The sequence below is a fragment of the Sylvia atricapilla genome, chromosome 24, assembly GCF_009819655.1.
Source record: "Sylvia atricapilla isolate bSylAtr1 chromosome 24, bSylAtr1.pri, whole genome shotgun sequence".
Lineage (NCBI taxonomy): Eukaryota > Metazoa > Chordata > Aves > Passeriformes > Sylviidae > Sylvia > Sylvia atricapilla.
The window spans coordinates 4,103,148-4,128,803 of record NC_089163.1 but is presented as its reverse complement, the minus strand read 5'-3'; the positions used below and the strand labels follow the sequence as shown (position 1 = coordinate 4,128,803).

The window sequence follows — 25,656 nt, the reverse complement described above, 5'->3', positions numbered from 1 at the left end:
GGGGCGGGGCGGGCGCCGTGAGGGGCGGGGCGGGCGCCGTGAGGGGCGGGGCGGGCGCCGTGAGGGGCGGGGCGGGCGCCGTGAGGGGCGGGGCGGGCGCCGTGAGGGGCGGGGCGGGCGCCGTGAGGGGCGGGGCGGGCGCCGTGAGGGGCGGGGCGGGCGCCGTGAGGGGCGGGGCGGGCGCCGTGAGGGGCGGGGCGGGCGCCGTGAGGGGCGGGGCGGGCGCCGTGAGGGGCGGGGCGGGCGCCGTGAGGGGGCGGCCCGTAGCCGGCACCGGGGATGGGCTCAGCTCGGCACGGCTCGGCACGGCTCGGCTCGGCCACCCCAGTCAAGCGCATGTAGGGGGCAGCATGGCGAGGATCTGGGCAGATGTTTCACAGAATCACAGAATGTGTAGGTTGGAAGAGACCTCCAGGATCATCAAGTCCAACCCAACCCCAACACCTCAACTAACCCCTGGCCCCAGTGCCACATGCAGTCTGCTTTAAACACCCCCAGGGATGGGGACTCCACCTCCTCCCCGGGCAGACCATTCCAGTCCTTTATCACCCTTTCTGTAAAATCCTTTTCCCAGATACCCAACCTGTATTTCCCTTGGCCCAGCCTGAGGCTGTGTCCTCTCGTTGTGTCAGTGCTGCTGGAGAAAGAGCCCAGCCCCAGCTGAGCACAGCCACCTTTCAGGGGCTTGTGGAGAGTGCTCAGGTCACCCCTGAGTCTCCTTTTCTCCAGGACAAACACCCCCAGCTCCCTCAGTCGTTTATTTTTCTTCAGTATGAGTTACTCGGACTGCGCACAAAAATGCATGTAAAGCCTCATTAGTACTTGTCCAAAACCTTTTACAGAAACACTAAGTACAAAAATTAACACTGACTACCGCAGAAGTTGCTGATTTAACGCCGAAAGGCGCAGTTCAGGTTTGATGCCTGTAACACTCCTGAAGACAGCACGGGGCTGCCGAAACCCGAAGCCTCAAAGGCACTGGGGCCAAGTGTGCACTGCAGAGCCCAGGGACTGTGTAACCTGACAAAGATGCAGTAAAGGGGGTGCTAACTTTTAGCTACCTCTAGATATGGCATTTTAGTATCAGTCATTTATCTCTTTTCTACCAGTCTAAAGTATAACAGAACACGTCTGTGCATTTTTAGTCATAAACTTTTAATACAATAATGCTAACTTAATATTCTCATTATCTATCAGTTCCCTTTTTAAAACTAGATAGAGGAATGACCTGTCAAATATATTGAAGCCCAGCGTTTTCTGTAACCTGATATATCCCTGCAGAAGAACAGGGTGGATGAGGAAGTGCTGCTGGCTCTGCTGAGAGCTCTGCTAGAAATAGAGAGCTCAGTCTGGAAAGTCTCTCATTGTAAAGGTATTTACTACCCACGGGAACACAGCAGGGCAGCCCACAGCCATGAGGAATTGAGGCATGCACAACCAATGAACGTGTTTTCGTCCTGTAAAATCCATACATTCGAAGACAAAAATTTTAAATACGGAAGCAACATTCCCTATGAATTTTTTTTACGGAGGGATCTGCTCTTCATATTAAGAATTCTTTTTTGGAATGTCAATGCAACGGTGTTCCTTTACTGCAGAACAAAATGTTTCTTCCATATGCTTGAAAGCAGGAAGCTGGAAATGTTACATCATTGTAAGAAAAATGATGGCCTACCTCATGGCATGAAAACAGAAATAGTAAAAACTCTTTAAACCTTTACCCTTCTGTGGTCTCCTTCTCTGATACCCATCTCTGCCAGGCAATTAGATCAGATTAAAAAGCCCAAGAAGAAATTGGGATAAAGACGTAGATTCAAGCTGCACAGTTTTGATGGTGTGACACCTATTACCTCATTGAGACAGTACTGCATTTTGTAGATGATGGAGTTCAAAGAATGAAACAAACTGGCAGTGTCTGAAATGGGCAAGATATAAATTCTGTAATAAGGAAGAAGCTGACCAGTGCTGTACTGCTATCTCTCAACTGAAATATGAACACCCTATGAGCCCACATTACTAAAAGTCCTGGCAGTGCCTGGAGCGCCACATCACCACAGGAAAATGACTCCAAGCTGCTTTTGTGCAGCCCAAAGTGACTCAACCATTTTCTAAAGGCAACTCTTGGACTGAGGAATGTTGCAGGACTTGTCTCCATCCCTGGCAGACAGAAATGATGTCTCTGTCCTGTCCTGTGGTATATCCCAGCCTATGGAAAGAGCAGTAACTGAAGAGAAGTACTCACCAGGCTCTGTAACAGCAGAGGTACAGTGAGGTCCGGGCAGCCAGTCTGCACTGTGCATGGTTTGCAGCCACACAGGAACTCATTTGGTAAAAGCAGAATTCAATCTGAGGGAGTGAGTTTCACATGCAACTTGTTTTGTGGGAAATACAGCTGCCTGACTTGAAACTGAAATCACCAAACCTTAAGGAATTTACTATTCATGCTGACCACGAAGGGACAAGCTCCTCTGTGGGATACTAAAACCCTGAGAGGGCAATGGGCTCTCTCTGGCCCAACACCTGAAGCAGTCATCACGTGTCTATTAAGTTTTCTGTTAAACTTTTCCTGTTTTGAGATCTTGAATATTCAAGTACGTTAAAACATGACTCAAACTTGACATTAAAAGGTATTTTAGAGAAATTACTTTGGAACACATTGAAGGAGATTTCTGATGCTGTGGCAGTATTTAACCTTTTAACACAACTTACTTCCATTTTTAGAACTTTGTGAGAAGACTGAAGCACCATATTTCTTCCAGTAAAAGCTTAGTTTAGAGAGAGGAAAGCAGTAAGCTATACTTCTGTTGCTCGGTGTATGATTTTTAACCTCACTTTCAAGGATGCCCAGATAACTTTCTTTTCCTAAATGCAGTAACAAGATGCCATTTCTGCCTAGTTTTGGTCACACCACAGTTCACTAGACAGTCTGATAGCTGCCATCATTCCTGCACCCAGCCAATACTCAAGCTCTGTTTTAAACATTTCCCAAAGTTTTTTTCCATTTCCTTTCCACTGCTGCTTTTCAGATCACGGTATGAAAAACCCAGAAGCCCCAACAACACCCAAGCCCTCAATCAGTAAGAAGCTGTGATTGCTGCTTGCTCATTAGAATCCCCACAGAGACATGGAAATACCCCTTATAGGTGACAGCAATTCTGGGCCTCCTGATGCAGCCATGTGTGGCAAGAAATGTGACACAGAACAAGAAACAGAGCTTAAGATATTAGCTGACTCTTCCAGTCCATCTCCCAGCTAGGTTTCATTCATTGTCAGAAAAGCTCACTGGGGAAGCCTAAATGTACACTGGTACTTTTTCAGTGACTCAACCTGCCTGGAAGTCTGGCAACACTCATCACACACTCAGCTGGTGCCAGACAGTCTCAGAAAGCACCCTCTGCCTTTAAAGGAACAAGGACCTTCTCATGCATAAGTGTAATTAGTAAGCTTGTACTAATTATAGTTCTTTCAAATCTGAAAAAAGCACAGAGAATGTTGTAAAATAAAATGTAATACTTTACTTTTCTGTATCTATTTTATCAGTTTGATAAATTATCTACAAATGCATAAAACTTAAGCAACACTGTCCAATGCACTCGGAATGGTCCCAAACTCAATTACAAGTAAAGCACATTAAAGATTTACTGTACAGTAAACAAATGGGTGAAAAACTGTAATTTATTGAAACTCATAACTCAAAAAATATAAGATGCTGTAGTGTACAATATGTTACACAAAGCACCCTGGGGTGCACATTCAAGTCAAGTAATAACTCCATCGCCCCCCAAACCCTGGTACCCCAGTACTTGCTCCATATACAATCATGCACATTTACTCTTCAAGAGGAAGCCCCCAGTATTCTGATGTGTTAAATAGCACCAAAATCAGCATTGTTCATCGAAAAAAATGGGGAGCTAAATTAACTTGGCCATTACTTTTGACAGATATTATACATTCATGGAATCAAACAGTCAAAACTAACCTAAAAAGTGTGTACTGTAACAATTACTGTTCTAATTTGAAGTTCTCCCCGTACAGCAGTAGTGGAGGCTATCTGCTCTAAGCAAAGCTACTTATGTACTTCCTACACACAGCTCATCTGCCTTTTTTGTTGGAAATAAATCTATGAGAGGTGTGGAAAACTTGGATCTTTCAAGGACAACTACTGGTCGTAAGTAATGCAGCTGTTTTAAGGCAAGGTCTCCACAGTCCATTAGGGCCTTGTCCAAGATTGCCCTCAGATTTTCTAAAGAAGGGGCAGATGAGGACTCTGACAGCAAGGGCTGGATCTCTGTTAGCTGCCCAGCATTATTGGGGGTTATGATTACATTTTCATCACTTACAATGTTGTTTACTGGTGTACTCCCCTGACTGTCTCCCTCTTTTTGCAAGGTTTCATCTACTGGCAACTGCTCAGGAGACTCCCATTCTACTACCTCATCACAATCATCATCATCATCATCATCATCTTTTCCCTCACTTTCCTGAATAAATTTTAAAAATGAAGACTCGAATCCCATTGGTTTATATGTCTTTAAATCAAACGGTTTGGACACAGGAGGCTTTTGAAATTTGTCTTTTGTAGCACAAAGTACATTTCTTTTTGCATTCTGATTACCCGCACTATGTTGACATCCTTCTGGGTCCTTCTCTCTTGGCACCTCCAACTGTAAACTGGAAAGAGAAGAGCTATTCTCTCTTTCACTGCTTTCAGAAAGATCTTCAGTCTTACACACAGCTGTCTCCCCAGTGTTAGGCTCTCCTAAACAGGTGTCCTTTGAACTGTGGTTATATTTTAAAGTGCCTGAACACACAAAGGCACTGGCATCACAATTCACACCACTCGGTGGACATTGCTTTTGGTCTTCATTACTCACGTCTGGAGGATCACAGGCAGGGTTCGGGACAGGGGGTTTGTCATCTTCCTGCACAGGCTCAGAATTAGCTGATTTATCCTCGCTAACTTCTGCATCTTTTTTATCCAAGTCTGAAGCTGTGTCAGAGCCAGTCTGCTTTTCAATCATGACGCCACATTTAACACAAAGAACGAGATTCTGCAGGCGCTGCTCAATGTACATGTTGGTCATCTGGTGCGTGCGCTTGTAGTGCCTCACGATGCTGCTTTCCAGTTTGACAACAGACAGGCAGCCCTGCACCATGCAGGGGTACTGGGTCTGGTTAGACTTCTCTTTGCACATCTGTAGGGCTTCCTCTTTTGTTTTGAAGTTCAGCAAATGCTTTTCTCTGCTTTTGCTAATTCTCTTAGCTTTTTCTTTTAATTGCTTCCCATTCTGCTTGCTTGTGTCAAAGCCGTCTTTCAAATAATTTTGCTCACTTTTATCTTTCTCGTCATTGTCTTCCTCCTCTTTCTGATTTCCAAAGAGACTATCATAATATTCACTATGTCTGAAATATACATGCTGAGAATAGTGACTGTAATTTGTGAAAATTCGATTGCAGCCATTAAGGTCACAATGGATTTCAAAATCTTTGTTTAATCTTTCTTCATTGGCATGTTCTTCTATTAGGTGCTGTTTAAGCTTATTAAATGTATAAAATACAGCATGGCAGTGGGCTTGGTTACAAGCAAATCTGGCAGACTCAGCTTCAGAAAGCAGTTTTTGATCCTCTAAGATTTCATTGTGGAAGTCACTACAATGCTTAGCAAGAGCTTTAGAACACAGAAAACGCTTACCACAGTCTTTGTGTTTGCATGCAAATATTTTTTTACATTTGACAAGTTCCCTTTTACTTCTTGCTTTGTCTTTTTCTAAGCAGAGCTGCTCCTTATTATACTGGTGAACAGTTCTGTAATGGCGAATCAAACCTTTCTGGTTTGTGAATGCAGAGTTGCAGCTTTTATGTATACAATGAAATGGTTTGTGGTACTTATGCAATATGTAACATAAGTTCCCTTTAGCAACTGTTCTTTTGCTTCCTCTTCCCTGTCTTGCTTCCAGTTCTTCCCTATGACTGTCCAGAGAAGTCATGTTAGATGTTTTTCTTGTTACGTTATTGTCTGCCTCTTCATTGGACTCCAGATCAGTCTCAGAAGAGCAGTCTTCTTTCTTTGGGTGACACAGCTGTTCAGAGTCCGAATGTCCAGGGAACCCAACGCTGTTTGCACAGGCAGGCACTGCAGCAGTGCTGTTCTTATGCATGTCCTCTGTACATAAACCTACATGATCAAATTTGTCACTAGGACACACCTTGTGAGCCACGCCCTCACAGCCCAGCTGATGTTTGTTTCTGTAGTGAATTCGAAGATGTGTTTTTCTTGTAAATGATCTTTGGCAAATATGACACTTAAATGGTGAATAACGATGCTGGAACATATTTAGCTGAAGAACCATTTCCTTTGAATAGTTATGCTTTTTAACATAATGCATTAGGAGAGCTTCTCTGGTCACAAACTCACATGTACATCCGTAACATTCACAGAAAAATGGTTTAGCTGCCAGCTGAGTAAGGTACTGGCTGGGCAAATTATCTTCTTGCTCTTGAAGGTGAAATTTTGAGGTAGTTTCATCAGCTGAATCAGAGCACTTGGCATCCCTAGATGAATAGCCCAGATAAGATTTTTGTCTTGAAGAATTCTGAACAGTAGCATTTTTTAAGCTTAGATGTTTCAAGCCTAACATTAGTTCCCACATGTTATCTTCAATATCTGCTTCTTTAGAACTGTCATAAAAAGATGTTTCTGGGGAAGAAGGATAAGCTTCATCCTTCAGGCCGCTGCTTTCTTTAGCATCTACAGCACAGCACTCACTTTCTGGAGAGTCAGCATTTGTATCGGAATTATGACCTAACTCTGGACTCATATCTGTAGGGGATTTGCTGTCCTGAGCATCATTTAATAGATCAAGAAAGTATTTAGTTTTCATTTCGATATTTCGTTTGCCTTTAAAGTTGTATGGATGGGCCCTTCGAAGGTGTTTTTGCATACTTCTGGAATTTTTGTGGATGGAACAGCAGCCTTCAAAACCACAGGGAAGGTTTTTGTCATCAAAGCAAACTGCCACATTGGAACACTGTTGTTTCATATCTGCTGGATGGAAGACTCCTTCCTGGGACATGACGAAACCTGGAACGGACTGGTTGTGAGCCACTGTTTGAAGCAGCCGTGGAGATGTCTGACCTTGGCTCACTGCAGCATCTGCCCTGTGCTTCCCACAGTGCAGGCTGCAATTACTTTCACTGATGAGATCTTCACTGTCAGAGAGAGATTCTTCCTTCACCTGTGGAATTTCCTGAGAGCCTGAGGGATCCAAGTTATCATTCAGACTGGAATTTTCAGATCGTTCAAGCAGCTGAGACTCCGGAAGATAACCGGATTTTTCTTCTGAAACCAACCCTTCAAGGTTCAGCCTTTGCTTCCCTTCCCCATTCGACACTTGGATATCGTGCGCCGCCAGGTGATTCTGAAACTCGGTCTTTGAATAATAAAACTTTTTGCAACCAAAGTAGTTGCAGGTGTACGACGCATCTCTGAAGTGCTGCGCCTCGTGGTGGTAAAGCTGCCCTAAGTCACTGAAAACGATGTTACAGCCGTTGAGCTCACACTTGTAGCGCAGATCGTCGTGTGTCTGTTTGTGGTTGAGGAGCTCGTTGACGGAGCCGAACCGGGCGTAGCAGTCCATGGACACACACATGTAGGGCTGGGGCCCGCAGTGCACGCGCTCGTGCTCCCGCAGGTGGAAGGAGGTCATGAAGTGCCGGCGGCAGAAGGCGCACTTCTCCCTCCTGTTCTTCATGTCCAAGTAGTGTTTGGCGTTCTCGTCGTTGTTCTGATGTTCTGCTTTCAGATGTACGCTTAAGTACTTGAACTGTTTAAATACTCGAGAACAATCTGTCCCGGGACAGGGGTAGATGTCTCTGTCTTGCAGCTGGCAATTTTCCAGCTGGCTGAATGTGACATATTCCTGTGTGTCGTCATCAAAGCTTTCAGGGAGCTGGGCCTGGTGTGATCTCTCTGGAAACGCTGGAGGTGGGCTGCTGGAACCTGTTGCCTTTTGTGGTGATCTCTCTTTTTTCAGAATTATTTTCTTTTTAGGTCTGTGTGTTCTGCTAGGTGGCATTTTAACGTGCTCCATTACGTGTGGTACAAAAAATTCCTTTCTCTTGAACTTCTTTGTGCAAACAGGACACGTATAAATACCATCTTCCATGTGCATCTTAGAATGATGCAGTATTCTGGCCTCTATACACTCCCTTTTGCAGAGCACACAAAAAAACTTGTATTGAAGCCATCTCTGGTATCTTTCTGAAGAACCAATTGGTTTTTTTACTCTTGATTTTTCCTTAGGATGGCTCATTGTATCCTTCCCATCATAGTATTTGTGTTCTTTTGTCTCATCATAGTCACTAAAGAAATTTTCTAACATGTCAGTTTCATTGAGTGACATATGACAACCTGCATCATCCTCGGAATCAGAAGCTACCTTCCCTAAGAGTTTATGACAATGCCTCTTTAAAGTCTTCCAGTCCCAAAATTCAGGATCAAATGGCCAATATGCCTTCAATGCTAACAGCAGTTCACAGCGGAGTGAATTTGGAACCAGTGCATTTTCTTCATCAAATTTTTGGTCTGGCTGCATATAGAGCTCTTCCAATGCATTAAATCCACTCAGAGTTGGCTCAAGTAAGAATTCTGTGAGCTGACAGGCTCTTCTAACTTCGAGGTCTTCTGGTAAAAGGCATGCAATTGTTTTACACACTGATGTCTTCATTTCATCACTTCCATTGGACCTGATCTGAAGGGCTCTCACACACAACAACACAGACACAGCAAGTCCTGCTTCCTCTGCCTGTTGAAAGAAAAGTTTTATTAGTATCTTATTAGGCACTTAATCAGAAAGTATGAATAATGAAATAAGCTGGTCTTTTTTTCAGTTCAATAGACTTGTTAAGGAAATAATAAATTCATTTAAACAGTTCTTGCTGTGTTCAAAGACTCCGGATTTTATCTTACTTACTTCAGATTGTATGACTCTTATCAAGAAAAATAGATGCTGTAGTGTTTTAGCAATGATGCCAAACTGACGACATCTCTCCAAAAAGGAGTCTAAGGAAGGATCTATTCTTCTCTGCAGTTTGCTCCAGAAAAGTGTCAGTTCCCTGCAAAGAGTTGAAAGCAGAAATGTAAGAACACTGCAGGTACACACAATTTGTGCAGTCACAGTGTGTCAGTTCAGAGCTGATGCCAAGAAAAATTCAAGTGTTATTCAAGGACAGCACACACTTCAATTATGTCCTGATCTCCAAGTGACACTGAAGAGAACTGTTCCTGTGCCTCACTCCAGCCTCAGATCAAACCCCAGAGTATCTCCTGATACTTACTGGGGAAAGATCTCACCTAATGCAGATATCTACAGCTGCACAGACTTCCTTTCTAGACAAAAAAAACAGTCCCACACTTCCAGAGTCTTTACCTCTTACGTAGAAATCTAAAACAGGTAAGATGAATTATAATGGAAAGTTGCCACTTCTCTTCCAGTAAGCAGCTCAGCTGCTGACACGTGTAGCCAAGTGATGTGGCTGCCACTAAAAGGGAACAGAACCACCCTTTGAAAGCATCATGGAAGGGATCTGTAAGCTGTAGGCTGTCTGTGGTCTCTGCTGTTATGTGCTTTTCCACTCACACCATGAGAGCACAGAGCAGACGCTCTGGCAAGGAAAGCACAGAATTATGTCACAGAATTGGCTGAGCTGGAAGGGACCCACAAGGATCATTGAGTCTAACTCCTGGCCCTGCACAGGAGAATCCCCAAGAGTCACACCATGCACCTGAAAGTGTTCTCCAAACACTTCCTGAACTCTGTCAGCCTCAGTGCTCTAACCACTGCCCTGAGGAGCCTGGTCCAGGGTTGGAATGACAAAGGAGGTGAACTTTCCCTTCCTAGATTGCGTGATGTTACAGCTGAAGAGGTTTACCACCTTCCAGAAGGCCCAGAGTTGCTTTCCCTGGAACTTGTCTGAGCACTGGGTAATCAGTGCTAATCTGCAGAAAGCTGGCTACTTCTGGCTGGGTAAGATAATGTGCTTACTCTAGGTTAGAAAGATCAGTTGAGACGACAAATATGGCACCACAACAGAGCAAGAATGGATCTTCTGTTTTCCAGCAGCAGCAAACTGTCAGGACTGGCTTAAGTATGAGTATGGTACCAAAACTTCAGCCTTATCACTATGCAATCCACAAGGAGAGAAAATCCACACATTCTCCTGTTCATCTGCAGTTCACAGCTGTCCAACAGGTCTTCTCCTTTGTTTAAACCAGAATACTTCTGATTTGCATAGCTTATGCTGGTTCTCTCTGACACTGCATAGAGCAAGACACGGAGCAGAACAAAGGGAGTGGGAGGACTGGCTGGTGGCCAGCAGGACTGCCCTGGCCAGCAGCATCAGGGACAGGCCAGCCAAGAGCTAGCAGAGGACCTTTCATTAACATACTGCTACTCTAAAAATCAAGAGGGACATGACTGCAGGAAACCATGAATTTAAGGATCTCCCAGAACATTTCCAGGCACACAGAATTACTAGGGCTTGCCTGCTGACCCTAATCCATAACAGTACAAAGGGCAGCTGACCTGCAAGTGACTCTGTACCAGACAGTCTCGGCTTTTCTTACTCTCTGCTGTCCTCTCAAAGACAGATAAAATGTTTTAGTCACCACTCAGTTCTGGTCTATCAAATTACATAATACACCAGCTGAACACTATGAAAGGTGATTAAATCATTAACTTGAAACATCATTATGCAGGCTTATGATTAAATACAAAAAAGTTATGTTTTCTTGCAGCAATCAAAATGCAAAAGGTGTTAATGATGTTGCTAGAAAAATTTTAAGTAGAATCTAAATCAGCAGATCAAGCAGAGTAAAATAACTGTTCAGCTACTGTTCAATCCTTTTTGAACCAGACCTACTTTGAACTTGTCCTGGGAAACCCTCAAGAAAGCTGTAATGTATTCCATATCTGTGCTACACCAATCTGCCCCAAATTGTTACTCTCTAAGACCTGGCACCTGGAAATGGAACCACAGAGATCAGGGCTGCCAGGTCCTTTTAAAGTTGGGGTCACTCATGCAGAAGCTCTCTTTCCTTTTCCTTCTTGTGGGGAAGCTGGGACAGCACAAGGCAGAAATCTCCTTTTGTTTCTCTCTGGAGGGGGTTGCTTAGGTAGGTCTCTGAGTAGCAACAGGAGCAATCCAAGAAGTTGCATTTTGCAATCCAAAAAGGTTTCAGAGTGAAGTGTAAGATTCAGCAACTCTGCATCTAATGATTACTGCACCTTGTCACTTACTGTTATTTGCTACTCACTGTTATTTTGCATTTGTTGATGTTTCGTTTTCTTAGTAAAGTGTTATGTTTTCACTTTAATCTTCTGTCATTCATCTTTAGCTGCAGGATGATACTACTCTAATCCCTAATGACAAAATTCTAGAGTGAAAAACATCCTCTAGAACTTCAAGTGTGTTGAATTCTCCCCTCCTGAGTCTTCCAAAAGGTTCATTTCTTTCTATAAGGTATTCTTTGCTCAAAAAGACATTTCTGGCCTATTTGTACACATGACTGGACTAAGCTGAACTGTCAATCATCCTGCAGACGCTGAAGTGCTGTAAAAACTTTCAAAAATGGCTTTAAAACATGAAGTAAATGAACAATAAATATCACAGCTAACTGAATCCAAATTTCCAATGTATTCTTGATATGCCTGGCCATGTAAAGCTTTATCCAGGTCAGGATCTAAATAGGAGAAAACTACGTATTTAGCCATGCATTGAAAGCCAAAGCTACAAATCCATTTTCTGAAGGGCAGAAACCATCTCCTCTGCTTTGGCTCTACAAGTTTTCCACTGCTGAAACAGAGGTGCAGAAGGTTCTGCATCTCCAGACAGGTAAGAGGGCAGAGTTTTACAGTCACAGTCAGGTCAAAATCTATTACTACAATTCTAGGAGTTACAGAAATTATAAAAAGGACTCTTGGTGGGGGAAGCGGAGAGAAGTTGTTACAGGGTGCTGTTTCCACTCATTCCTAGTAGTGACATCTCTGTGGAACGGGTGAAATAAATGCACCAGACTTTCATGGGGCCAAGTATTCCCAAGGGAAGAACAGACTGACAAGATACTTTGTGGAACCAGAAAGCTGAGGGTTTAACACCAATCCTGAGAGCACTGACTACCAGCACTGACAGATCTGCTACCCCACAGAAGTATTTGCATTCATGCAAATAGTGTGAGTGCTGCTTAAGTTTTAAATTGTTTACACATTATTTTGTCTAACTGCTCTATTAGCATAGCAACTTGTGACAAAACTAATATTTATCCAGGAAGTGCTTCAGTCTGATGCACTTCTCAAGTAAAGGATAAATCCAACTTCTTTACACATTTTTGTACTATATTCACTCAATTCTAGCCAGTGAAGAACAGTCAGCAGAAGCAGCTTATACTTACCAAGAGCAATAGACATTGGCTGTTTGGAGCTGATGGGTAAGGTATGTTGTACAAAGAATGAACGCAGTGTTTTCTTGTCCCTCAGATTCCAGATTACAGATAATGTCTAGTACCTCTTTGCAATCCACCTTTGCAATCTTAAAGAAAATTAAAAATAAAAACCACTTTATCCTCAGAATGTTTACAAAAGAAATGCACATTTATTGTACCAAAGTCTCACAAACAAAGCATTATGTTCCCATACCCAGAGATCACGCCACACCTTTCAGCTACAAAATGGTATGAGAAGTTCACCTGTTAGTTCTGATCCCTTCTCAACATTAATTTTCTCTGAAACAACCTTCCATTTTGGGCAGCTTAGCTAAATACTTGCATGCAGGCAACCATCTATGCAGAACTTCCCATTCTGTCTCTGTGTTTACAGGGATTCTTGTGCTGCTTTTGAAAATTAGAACCCAGGTCCAAAAAGATCAAGAGTTGTGAAAAAGCCAATCTTTTGTTCTCTTCACCCCTAGGTGCTGATTCTGAACAAACACATTCAAAAGCATGATGACAAAAACAAAAGTGGTTAGAGTAGTGTGCTGATTTTGGCTGGGGTAGAGTTAATTTTCTTCCTCATGCCTGGTATGGGGCTGTGTTTGGGATTTCTGCTGGACACTGGGGTGATAACATAGAGATGCTTTTGTTATTGCTGAGCAGTCCTTACACAGAGCAAAGGAAGGTGGGAGTGCACAGGGATTTTCCAGACCATGACATCATGCTCATTACACACAGTGAGGGGAAGAAGGAGGAAGGGGAAGTTTGTCTTCTCAAGTTTCCATTATGCATGACTGTGTCTTGCTCTCCTGCAGGTGCCTGCCCATGGGTAGCACTGAATTAATTCCTGATGTTGCTTTGCTTGTGTGCATGGCTTTTACTTCACCTGTTACACTGCCTTTACCTCTACCTACAAGTTTTGTCACTTTTACCCTTCACTTCTGTCCCTTGTACTGCTGGAAGGGGAGTTGAGGAGCTATGAGGGGCCTGGGTCTAATCAGGGTTGAGCCATGGCAAGGAGACAAACCCCAAGGAAGTTCTGCAGTGTCTGCTTAAGGTACTACATATCTGTGTATCCATCCAGGGTGCCTGCTAGGATGGATATAAACCACAGACACTCATTTTGGAGAGTGTTTACTATTAACAGAACACTAGGTTTAAATACATTTTTCCACTGGATCTATTCCACTTCACAGAGCAGACTGTGTTCTAGCAATATATACTTTAAACAGCTGTTGATACTGCAAACATTTCAAACTTCTTGCTCATCATGAATAACAATGACAGAGAACAAACAACAGGAAGTTAAACTAATTTTTGCAGATATCTCATTTAGCAGAAGAGCAGAAGCAGGGATATTACCCCCAGTTTCTCATTCAGGCCTGACACCGGAGTTCATTGAGCAATGCCAACATTTTTTAGGGTGCACTGACTTTTGGAGTTCAACTTGAGACCCAGAACTGACCTCTTGCAGCAGACATTTCCAGAGCAATTCACAAACTGCAAGGCCTTGCAGATGTGTCAGTTTGGCATTTGCTACAGTAAAATACAGCAGATTTTTGAGAGGTGGGGAGAAGAGGGCATGGAGGGAGAGACTTGTCACTGGCTCACCCCTGGCAAGAGAGAAACCTCAAAATGATTTAGGTGGCAGTGCTTTGCTGTCCAAGGGAACAGACAAAGATAAGAGACCCATCCAGTATCTGTAAATCAAGAGCCACCTCCAGCAGGCTGGGGAGGGTTGAGAAGTGAGCCCATCCCAATGGCCACAGGACAGGATTGTGAAGATGCTGATCACTGCCCAGGAGAGAAAGGGGCTCCTGTAGGTACAGGACACTGCTCCATGCCATCTCCCCCAAACACTCCTGGCCAGCAGCACCTTTCTTAGGTCATCACTGACCTCTGGTACCTACAGCTGCACAGGCCTTGCAGCTTGGTGAGAAGTCTCAGTCTGCCAGCTGGGCAACTCCAGCCTTCTCACAGTATTCTTCCACCTCTCTCCACTCAACTATTCCTATTTTTTAATAGGTAACAATTGCCATCGGTATATTTTATAAAGCAAATTTTAAAAGCTAAAATTTAAATTTAAAGCTAAGTGACACAAACTTTTGTCTTTGATGATTTCTACAATTACACACGGCCATCTCCTCCACAATACAGGAAATATTCTTAAATAATGCTGAGGCTGCCTGCAGCAGCTTGATGAAAGTCTGATCTTCCAAGTCTTGGGTTTTAGGAGCACAAATATTGTCAGTGCATGTAAGTTTGGGACATGTTTCTTTCACAGATCTGAAGGCAATGTGGCAGGCCAGCTGTGAGCTGCTCAGGCAGACAGGATCTGAGGGAGGAGCATGCTCATCACCAGCTCCATTAAAACAGCCACTGAACTCCACCAGCACTGCTGGAAAAACTACATTAGAACCTACTTACCAGGGTTTCTTAGCCTACAGAACTAGTTTCTTAGAACCTACAGAATTGTAAATCTCACTTTTTTAACAGCCATCAGTTATTCCTTAATCAGATCTAGGCTGTAACAGCAACAGAACTTCTGTTGTGTGTTGGAGCAGCAGGAGCAACAGCAGCTCCAGCACAAACACGGCCTGGCACTCAAGTGACCTACAGCTGCACAGAACATCAGAGCTCCTCTCCTCCCACAGAAATTTGATTCTTTTTGGACAAACTCATTTGCATTCAGGACATTAACCACTAAGTAAGCAACAAGAAAATTGGTTTCAAGTCGTGTTTATCTCAAACTGCATCAATGATAATTTCATTTCAGGTCTTGGGGTTTTTGCTTTTTGTTTGTGAGATCTTTTTTTGCTGTGAGATCATTTTTGAGTTTTGTTTGGTTTTTTTTTTTTTTAATATTAAAGACAAAAAGGCAAAATCATCCAACAATATCCAGCCAGTCACTTAAGTGACAAACCAGACACTTATTGCAGGGTCTTTATTAAACTTGAATTGCTGACCACCATTACTCTGTTATAAACCCAACTAGAACAACAACTCACTGAAAGTTAGGAGACTACAGAATGAACACTGCTATGATATTTTAAATCAGAATTAATTGTTCAAAAATGATGCCATCCTCCCAGTGTTCTATTAACAAGTATGCCTGTTTACTCCTCAAAGTTATTCCAAGGAACATACAACCATTTAAGATTTAAGTTGTCTTTGTTTTCCATGTTACTTTAATTTGAAGGAAAAGTTGTAACATTAGTGATACTTTATTTTTTACATCATCATAAAAATTACCTACCACTAACCTAGGTAGCCTATCATTTTTTTGGTAGGACACCATGTTGATACTCTATTTAGAGAAGACCTTCAAAAGATGACTTGCTTCACAACTGAATTTTTTTGATTTTTTCATGGATTTGCAATAGTTAATTACTGTGTAGGAGAACTGCCTTAATTAGCATTTTAATTGGTTCAATAAATCAGAAAATTGGAAGCCTGACAGTGATCCTGAATTCTCCTTTCTACATTTGCACAGAGCAACAGTGAACAAACAACTCTGTAGTTTTATTTCTCGTTACGTGTGTGCCTCAGAATCAATTCAAGGTACCAGAAATGCAAAGGAAAACTTTACACACAGTGTGTATGTACAGAGTTATACATGGACATCATATACATGTGTTTACATACTCCAGAGAAGTATGCACATACAGACACATAAATACACTTGTGTGTGTATAGATATGCTAGTGCTTATAGATGTAGATAGTAGTTTAATTTGTAGGAGCTCAGCAATTGAACTTCCACACCTGACTTAGCCAGCCAAATCACATCCAATTTCTGGAAAGGGACGACCACACATTGTCTTCCAAAACAAATTCTTTTTCTTCAATCCTCCCCAAGCTATCTTCATTCCTATTCAAGCTTTCTGTAATACTTACTTTCTTAGCCAAGCCCTGTTCCTCTAACTGCCCTACCCTACTCTGAACTTCAAATTTCACTTAACTCTTGCTCCTTTTATTACAGTTTCCCCCTTCCTTACAGTATTCCCTCTTCCCTCAGTGGGGTTTTGGTTAATGCCATCTATCATTCCCCAACAGCTGCCATTCTTTGAACTCTTTAATTTTTCATTTCTCACCACCTCCCATCCCTTTTGCCCACTTCTCATTAGACCTGACAACTCTCTGCCTCAGGAAGATAATGGGTAATATGATGATACAACACATTTCTTGCCTCTTGAAACAAAGGTATAAATGAAAGTGTTTTACAAGTGTCAGACTTCAGTAATTCTGTAAGAGTGCCAAGTACACAACACCTGTGAAGAAGCATGCAGAGAAACATGCCATGCAAATCTTCATGCTGCCAGTTAGTAAAATTAACTTTGTGGCACTGGAACACCACTGACTTTATACTTTCACAGTATTTGTCACAGCTCCTGTTAAGTCAATAAACTGTACTGCTTTAAGACACTGCTTTGTTGCTTTGTTTTTCCACAAAAAGTTTAATTAAACAATTAACTTGATTCAATTCATCAATCTGTGTTCCAACTTTTATACTTGACTGGCAAGAAAAGACTGTTCTGAGAATCAAGGTAAAACAGCAACAGCTACACTTCACAACCCTCAAATTAAACTGAAAAGGGAACAGAATTCAATGTGATTTCTCCACCATTCCTCCTTAGCAGCCAATGCAATCAGAGAACAAGCTGTAAGCTAACCATCAGCCCCAAAGCTTTCAATGCACAGATCATGTCTGCAGTGAGCTGTTAAATACATTCTCTGCTCCTACAGCACACTAAGGGGAATCTGGCTCGAAGTGCAGACTGAAGAGACACCTATCCAAATATTTATTTTTCACAAGGAGTATTATTAAAGGGAAGATTTTTGAAATAGTTTGTATGTACAACATGATCACTCTGCACCTCATGCAGGAAGTGCAGACATGAAAGGGGTTTTTTTTAGGATATCAAGCTTCCCCTAGTTTCACTGGGGCTTACTCAAAATGTCCAAGTCTCACATTTAAAACTACACCAGATACACACAAATGAGACTGATCCCATAAAATGTATGTGACACCAAGAGGCAACAGAGGCAAGAGTCAGTTGTGTTACAGCAGTTAAGTGTGAACACAAATCATTGCTATGATTGCTACTGTAACAGGAAGAGTGCTAAAAACAAGTTTAGAGTTCAGACAAAACAATTCTAAAGTGTGTTTTGTTTGTTTTGTGATTTTTTTTGGTAAAACTTTTCTTAGGTCAGAAGGACTAGATGAAATGCAATTGCTCTAGTACCAGTGTCTGAGTCAGAAAAGACAGTTTTCCAATTATATTTTGCTTATTATTAGAACCGGAGTTTTAATTTTTAAGCTTTCAAACACATCTAATCAAGCATACATACATACATACTTATCCACAGCAGGAGTTCATACAAAGGTTCTTTCCTACTGCAGTCTGCAATAGATTATTCCTCTTATGGAACTCTGCTGCAACAGTTTCACCCTTCAGCTCTTAGTATTACATAAATAAATTCTAAAGTGCTTCATAAATGTATATTAAAAAGGGACTGTAGGTTACTAACCTCCTTAATGGAGTCTTCATTAGGCAGCATTGAACACACACATGTGATGTAGGCTTGGCGAAAAGATGAAACATTTGCAATTTCTGGAGAATCTGCACACAATTTTGACAAGAAAGTGGCTTGGGGGATGCAGTTTGACTTCATCAAATGTTTTATTCGCATCTGCAGAAAGGAAGGCCCTTCTCGTGTAATCAATTTATTAGCTAGGAAAAGAAAAAATCCTTTGAGAATAGACCAATTCACAGGTGACACTTCAATGAAATTGTCTCACTGCATTCACACTCCTTTACAAATTTGTGTATGGACAGTGCTCTGAGGAAACTCTAGGCATGATTACAAGTGACAGCAATGGATTTTCTTCTCCCAAATTCTGCAAGAAGAGAATGCTGGGCTACAGAAAATAAACCCCCACACACTGCCACCCCCTGCCATGCCCCCCAAAAAGACAGCACCATTAAGATTAAGATGTATGTCACAGCAATGGCTCAAGCATACTGATAACACCAGACAGATACCAGAAATTTAACTGAAGTTCGGAATCATCACTTTTCAACTGCAGCTTTATATTCCAAAAATCAGAAAATATTTCAAGTCATTCATTATGTGATTTTCAACTGGAAACCTTTCCACCTAAGCTGTTAAAACCCTATGTAATGCCAAAATATCTAAAATTAAGTTCAGGATGAAAATACTACCTTTGTGGGAGTTTTGAACAACTGTGTTTAAGACATGATAGGCTTATGCTCTTAAACAAGCAGATAGTACTAATCATTATGAGACTTGATGAACAAATTCAACAGTAAAAACATCACTTCAGATTATTTCTGTAAATAGCAAGCAAAATTTACTTATTTGGATTAAATACCTCACAGACTTAGTTTCATTCTCTTCCCAGGTGTTTAATACAGAAACAGAATTCAGTTGAAAGGGACCCACAAATCCTACTCCTGAAAGGACTAACTCAAATTAAACTATATGACTGAGCATTGGCCAAATGCTCCCTGAACTCTGGCAGGTTTGGTGCTGTGACCACTTCTCTGGGAGCTTGTTTCAGTATCCAGCCACCCTTGGGGTGAAGAACATTTTCCTCATGTCTAACCTGTGCTTACTCTGACACAGCTTCATCCCATGTCCTCCTGTCCTGCTGCAGGTCACCAGGGACAGGAGATCAGCACCTCCTCCTCACAGCCTTCTTGATGAAGGTGCAGACTGTGATGGGGTCACCCATGAAAAGGTGCAGACTGTGATGGGGTCACCCATTATTCTCTTCTCCAGGCTCAACAAGCCAAGTGACCTCAGCTGCTCCTCATAAGGAAGAGCCTCGAGGCCTCTCCCCACCTTGGTCACAATCTGGTAGTCTGGTGACCTTTCTGCATTAAAGCACCCAAAAGTGCTCAACCCAAAACAGGACTCAAGGTGAAGCCACCTCAGCACAGAAAAGGGTTGGACAGTCACATCAGGACATAGTTGGTCCTTCTGGCTGCCAGGGCACATATTCTGGCTTATTCATATTCAAGTTGCCATCCACCCAAATCCTCCAGATCTCTTTCCACAGGGCTGCTCTCCATCTCCCAGTTTGTCCATATAACCAGGATTACCGTGTGCCAGGTGGAGAATTCATTACTTACTCTTGTTAAAGTTCATATGGTTGGTGGCTGCCCACCTCTCTGGTCTATCTGGATCTCTCTATAAGGCCTCTGCTCTCAAAGGAGATCACAGATCCTAACAAATTATCATCAGCAAATTTATTTCATGTACATTCAACTTCTGCACCAACATCATTTATGAAGACATTAAAGGAACCCCACCACTGACTGTTCACCAGCCTGACATATTATCATTTTTTATTTTGCACCTGACCTATCAGCTCATTTCTCACCCAAACTATGATGGATTTATAAAGCTCTGTCCTGGACATTTAAACCAAGGATGCTGTAAGAAATAGCATCAAAAGCTCTGAAAAAGTTCATGTACTTTGCCTTGGCTGATGGTTGTGGTTTCACACTGGCCAAATGCCAGGCACCAATCAAAGTTGCTCTCACTCCCCTGCTACAGCTGGGCAGAGGAGAGAAAAAATGAATGAGGGTTTCATCAGCTAAGGACCTGGAGAAAACACTCCAAGGGCAAAACAAGCTCAACTTAGAGGTACAAAGTGAATTGATTATCAACAAAATCAGAGGAGGATAACTAGAACTAAAATAAGCCCTCAAAAGCACCTTTTCTTCTCCCAACCCCTCTCTCCTTCACACCAACAGCCCAAGGAGACAGGGCAAGGGTGGTTGGGTCAGCTCATCATCCAAGCTCTTCCTTCTGCTGCTCAGGGAGAGGAGCCCTTCCCCTCTGAGATCATGAGGTCCCTCCCAAGGGAGACAGCTCTCCCTGAACTTCTCCAGCATGGGTCCAATCTCACAACCAGCAGTGCTGCCAGAACTGCTGCAGTGTGAGTCCCTCCCATGAGCAAAAATTCCTCCCAAAACTGCTGCAGGGTGCGTCACTCTTCCATGGGGGGCAGTCCTGCAAGGACAGGCTGCTCCAGCCTGGGAGCAGGGACCTCTCTCTCCACTGGGTCACCCACCAGACCACAGCCTCCTCCAGGGATCACCTGCTCCAGCACCTTCCCCATGGGCTGTGGGTGGATCTCTGCATCCCTGTGGATCCCCAGGGGCTGTGGGTGGATCTCTGCATCCCTGTGGATCCCCAGGGGCTGTGGGTGGATCTCTGCATCCCTGTGGATCCCCAGGGGCTGTGGGTGGATCTCTGCATCCCTGTGGATCCCCAGGGGCTGTGGGTGGATCTCTGCATCCCTGTGGATCCCCAGGGGCTGTGGGTGGATCTCTGCATCCCTGTGGATCCCCAGGGGCTGTGGGTGGATCTCTGCATCCCTGTGGATCCCCAGGGGCTGTGGGTGGATCTCTGCATCCCTGTGGATCCCCAGGGGCTGTGGGTGGATCTCTGCATCCCTGTGGATCCCCAGGGGCTGCAGGGGCACAGCTGCTTCACCATGGTCTCACCACAGCCTGCAGAGGAACCTGAGCTGTGGCACCCAGAGCACCTCCTCCCCTGACCTTGGTGTTTCCACGTTGTTTCCCTGACATGTTCTCAGCTCCTCCTTTTCTCTAGCTGGAATTCAAACTGCCTCCACTTTGTTCTGATTTTCTTCTTAAATCTGTTATCACAGAGGCATTATCAACATCTCTAATTGGCCCAGCCTTGGCCAGCAGCATGTCCACCTTCAGAGCCATCAGGGTCTGGCTCTGCTGGACATGGTGGAAGCTTCCAGAAGGCCTATCACAGCAGCCACCTCCATGGCTCCCCCAGTACCAAAAACCAGGCTGTGCAAAACCAACATGATGAAATCATATGCTTCAAAATAGCTGTGGTGCTATTTCCAGCTTAACATAAACATCTACACAAAGCCCTGAGATGAGTCTCCAGATCTGCACATCATTCAAAAGACTCTTGTGAATTAAGAGAGACGGTTCAACACATTCTTATTCTACATGTAGTAATGCATATGAACCAAGGAACAAAGAAATCATGAAAATGCAGGAGATATTCTGATAAAACACATACTACAGTCATGTTCTGCAGCAACTGCAGTCAACCAGTTACCTCTGGTGCCAGCAGAAACTCTGGATTAGTCAAGAAAGAATACCTGCTGTAGACTAACTGCTCAAGAAAATATTTCTATTCAATAGCTCTTCCATGGCATTAGCATCTTATTATTACTATGCAAGAAGGGTAGTTAAGAAACAATGATATATAAATTTCCAGAAGAGACGACTGCACATAACACAGAACAAGAAAGTTTTCATGCTTTCTGCACTTAAAATATTGCCCAAACAAACAACACTGCGTTCTAACAGACACTACCCTAGTTGGTAGAAAACTCACAGTGTGCACCTGAACAGAAAGCTATTTCAGGTGCCAGGTACATACCACCTGCCTGTAGTGAAACCTGCTTGTAATCTGCAGGAGTCAGCTTAGTGGTCCATCACAGAATCATTTTAAGGTTGAAGTCTATGGTAATGATTTCTGTTTTTCACAGGAAAAACCTCTAAGCATTAAACTCTTGACTCAGCTGACACTTCACATTAAAGGAACTTCAATGCATAAAGCAAAAAGAACTGTCTGACCAAGAGGCAGATCCTGCAGGAAGATCTCCAGTTGCTAGGAAACAAGCCTCCTCTCTTCCTTAAAAATTGCATCTGTATGTCACTGTGCTTGAACACTCACAGAGAAATGCTAACAGTGCTTCAATATGGATATTTGATGGAAGAGACTGTTACCACAACACAATGGCCAGGAGATCACTGTGGAGGGGAAACTCCCAGAGATCTGCCTTACCCAGAATCAGATCAGTCACCTCCCCAAGTGTATTCATGGGCCCAGCAGGAATGGGATTTAGTGCCCACAAGCAATTCAAAGCAATTCTCTAAGTCCCTATTTCTACACCTCTTGGCTCACAGAATACTTCTTTTTTTCAGGTCCATAAGAGGAATAAAAGACATACTAGAAAAAAAAAATCCCTCTTTTTACCTCCTCTAAGAATTATTTAAATTCCTCTTGTTTACACAGCTAGACATGCACTTGGCACTGCTTAAATGAAGTTTCACTAACATGTCAGAGCCAGCTAGCCAAGACATGGCAAGTATTTTAAGACTACCTGCAGTCAGCCAAATAAGACACTTCCAGTTTAACAGTGACGTTTTTATCTTCTAGCACAAATGAGAGAAACTTTGATGGAAGGGGATGCTCTGCCAGTATTCACAGGAGGGTCTCAACTTGCTGCAGTTTTTGAGAGCAGTCAGTAAGCACATTCTCCCCAAGGGTGGCAGGTCTGTGTCCTCGGGCCAATTCCTTCACACCTAAGGGAATGTGTAGTGAACTTTGCAAAGGAGGCAAATGACAAACTGAGCTCCTCTGTCATGCAAATGTAAGTGATGATGGTAGGAGCAAAATTCAGAAATGAGTCACTAGTCAGACACCTATCTTAGCACTTAGCTTTACTCTAAAGTGGAAAGTTTCTTCTTTTCCTGAAAAAGGAACAAAACTTAAGGAATAGACAGCAAAATGAGAAAAGTTGTTTTCCCTCAGAGAATCTAATTTTGTACTCAGTCCTAAATCTGTTACATTTCCATACATGTCCATGAACAGACTTGTTCCTTCTCTTCCCAGATCTCCTGCTGTTATGTGTTCTGTCACAGTGTTCTATCAAACCTCTCAAGACTAAAACAGCTTGTAGACACATAAAAATCAGTGCAGACACCCTGCAGCCCTTCCCTCTCCCAAACCCTTTAGCCAAAAGGGCAGTGCAGCTCCAAACTCTACACATATCTTAAGAGGTCTCTTAAGCCAGGACCAAAAAGTAACAATAAGAGATTTCTCTCTCACCCAATGCACTCGCAGTGAAAGATAATTTAAGTTACACCATAATATTGTGGAAACAACCTTTATAAAGCATGGATGGCACTAGAGCATGGAAAGACTCCGTGGTCACTATGAGAAACATTCAATAGAAACAGCACTTGGGTGATCATTTCTGCTGAAAGCCCTTGAGGAACAGAACAGGACAAGGTGCTGAAGTGCAGTGACAGATGTTAAGCACAAATAACTGACACTGAGGTCTGTATATGATAGAGTAGCAATGTGTTGGATGGTTATCTCAGCTGTCCTATAAATCAACTCTCCTCAAGACTGACACAGCAAGTTGTTGGCATCCATCTGCACTCAGCAACAAGCTCACCCCAACCTCCTTGGCTCAGGGGATGTTTGTTAAGACAAAAGTTGGAGGAGAAGCCTTGGAATCAGAGTATTTAAACTAGCTAACAGGCACAGAACTGCATGGGATGTCACAACTGTTGAACAGCATTACTTATGGTCCCATCAGGATGCAAGAAAGGCAGGAGCCTGACACACTGTCAGGATTGTTCACTCAAGTAAGCATCTGATGATCACTGATAAGAACTACCAGCCCACAAAACACAGCTTCAGCTGGCACACTGAGCTACTCTCACATCTGGCTTACAGGGGCTCATAGCAGCAAAAACTAGGAATGCTTTTCAGGTACTCATCGAAAAAAAACCCCAAAAGCACGCAATACAAATTATTCAAAGAAGCTAAGCTTTAGATGACTGAAAAAGACACTTTGTGAAGCTGCTGCTGTACTGAAGGACAAAATGGCAGTTTGACTAAGGCAACTGGAAATCCATTGCACTGGAGCTCCTTCTGTTGCCCCCACTCCCAAGCCTAAAAGCAGAACTGCCATCCCCCTCTGGCACCTGCAGGAACCACATTTTGGTTCCTCCTGTCTCTATCAAATGGAGCCTGCCAGCACAGAACTTCACACAGATCAAAGAGGTGACACAAAGAGGTGAAAAAAGGAAGACAAATCTCCTAACTCAGCGGGGACTCAGGATCTGTTACAGGAATTAGTATTTACTTGATATGATTCTGAAGGTAACAGATTATTAATTTAGCAGACATCTAGAGATAGCTGCTCAATAGCAACCCCAACCATGTCCTACACAAGGCAAAGAGACTAATTCCAGCTGCTCAGATAGAGTTTCTGCAAGCAAAATAAAATCAGCATTTGACTGCCTGGCATAGAGAAAAGACAGGACTGAACGAAGAAAAACAAGTTAAACAAAAATCAAGATTTTTACTAATAATAACATATGGTATCATACAGCTTCATGGATCAATTTGCATGTCAGCAGTAACTTCTGCAGTCACTGAATCACATCTATCTGTTGGTATCAGTAAGATAAACCAGTTACATTAGCAGCACAATCCAAGAATCAAAGTATTTCCATGCCACAATGGCACAGAGAGCAGGATTTCTATAAGCTTTCATTTTTCCTTATACCAGAGTGTATGGTAACAAGTCTGGCACATGAATCTTGCCTTCTTTAAAAAAAAAAAAACACTTTACATATGGCCTCAATCTACTTAGAATCCTGCAACATCTTGAGGTAGAAGGGACCCATAAAGATTATCAGCCCAACTCCCCACTCCTGACAGTATTACTTCTCTTTCCCTGTATCACTTTAAAGCTTTATGACTCACAATATGCATTACTTTGATTTCTCTGAAATGTTATTGGAGAGCTGGCAGCAGCTACAGGAGCCTGAATTTTATGCCCTTTGTTGTCTTTCAAAGCCTTATGTTTTTTCCTACAACTCCCTGCAAATCTTCAATACCTCTTCACTACACTTTTTATAAAGTGTTCCAAAAGGCTAACAAAACCAAAACCCACCAAATCAAACTCCTCTCATCCCCTGTAGTGTAAAGGCCCTAAAGTATTTAACTACTGAATAATTACTTTGCAGTATTTATAGCTTAAATATCACCATTCCCCATCCTCCTATTTTCCAATTTCCACTACTAATAATGCTACTTCTACCTACCACTTTCAGAGTACCTGTGCAAGCCAAAAGAATAGAGCAGGATAGCACTCTCACAGAGAGCAGAACAGGATAGCACTCTCACAAAGAGCTCAGAAAGATCATTTAACTATGTCTAAGCAGCTATTCTGCATGTCCACAGGCCACAAGGGTGACACTTTCCTCACTTTTCTCCAGCAGCACTGACAGAATGAGAGGACACAGCCTTTAGCTCCACCAAGGGAGATACAAGTTG

At 42.9% G+C, this 25,656-nt stretch overlaps 2 protein-coding genes across 8 annotated transcripts in view; one reads left to right on the top strand and one right to left on the bottom strand.

Annotated features, from left to right (window-relative positions):
* Positions 1–25,656, top strand: part of LUZP1 (leucine zipper protein 1) — a 380,667-nt gene that overhangs the window by 61,929 nt on the left and 293,082 nt on the right. The window lies entirely within an intron of this gene.
* Positions 3,658–25,656, bottom strand: part of RLF (RLF zinc finger) — a 45,579-nt gene continuing 23,580 nt past the window's right edge. For 4 of the 7 annotated variants that reach the window (XM_066335474.1, XM_066335477.1, XM_066335475.1 and 1 more), the window contains 4 exons: positions 18,016–18,218; positions 12,449–12,585; positions 8,973–9,114; positions 3,658–8,804 (listed from right to left, as the gene is read on the bottom strand). In XM_066335474.1, the coding sequence (XP_066191571.1) occupies positions 4,071–8,804; positions 8,973–9,114; positions 12,449–12,585; positions 18,016–18,218 (5,216 nt within the window). In that variant the 3' untranslated portion in view covers positions 3,658–4,070. Of the gene's footprint in view, positions 8,805–8,972; positions 9,115–12,448; positions 12,586–18,015; positions 18,219–25,656 lie in introns of those variants that run through there. The other 3 variants (XM_066335478.1, XM_066335480.1, XM_066335479.1) reach the window with 3 other exon arrangements.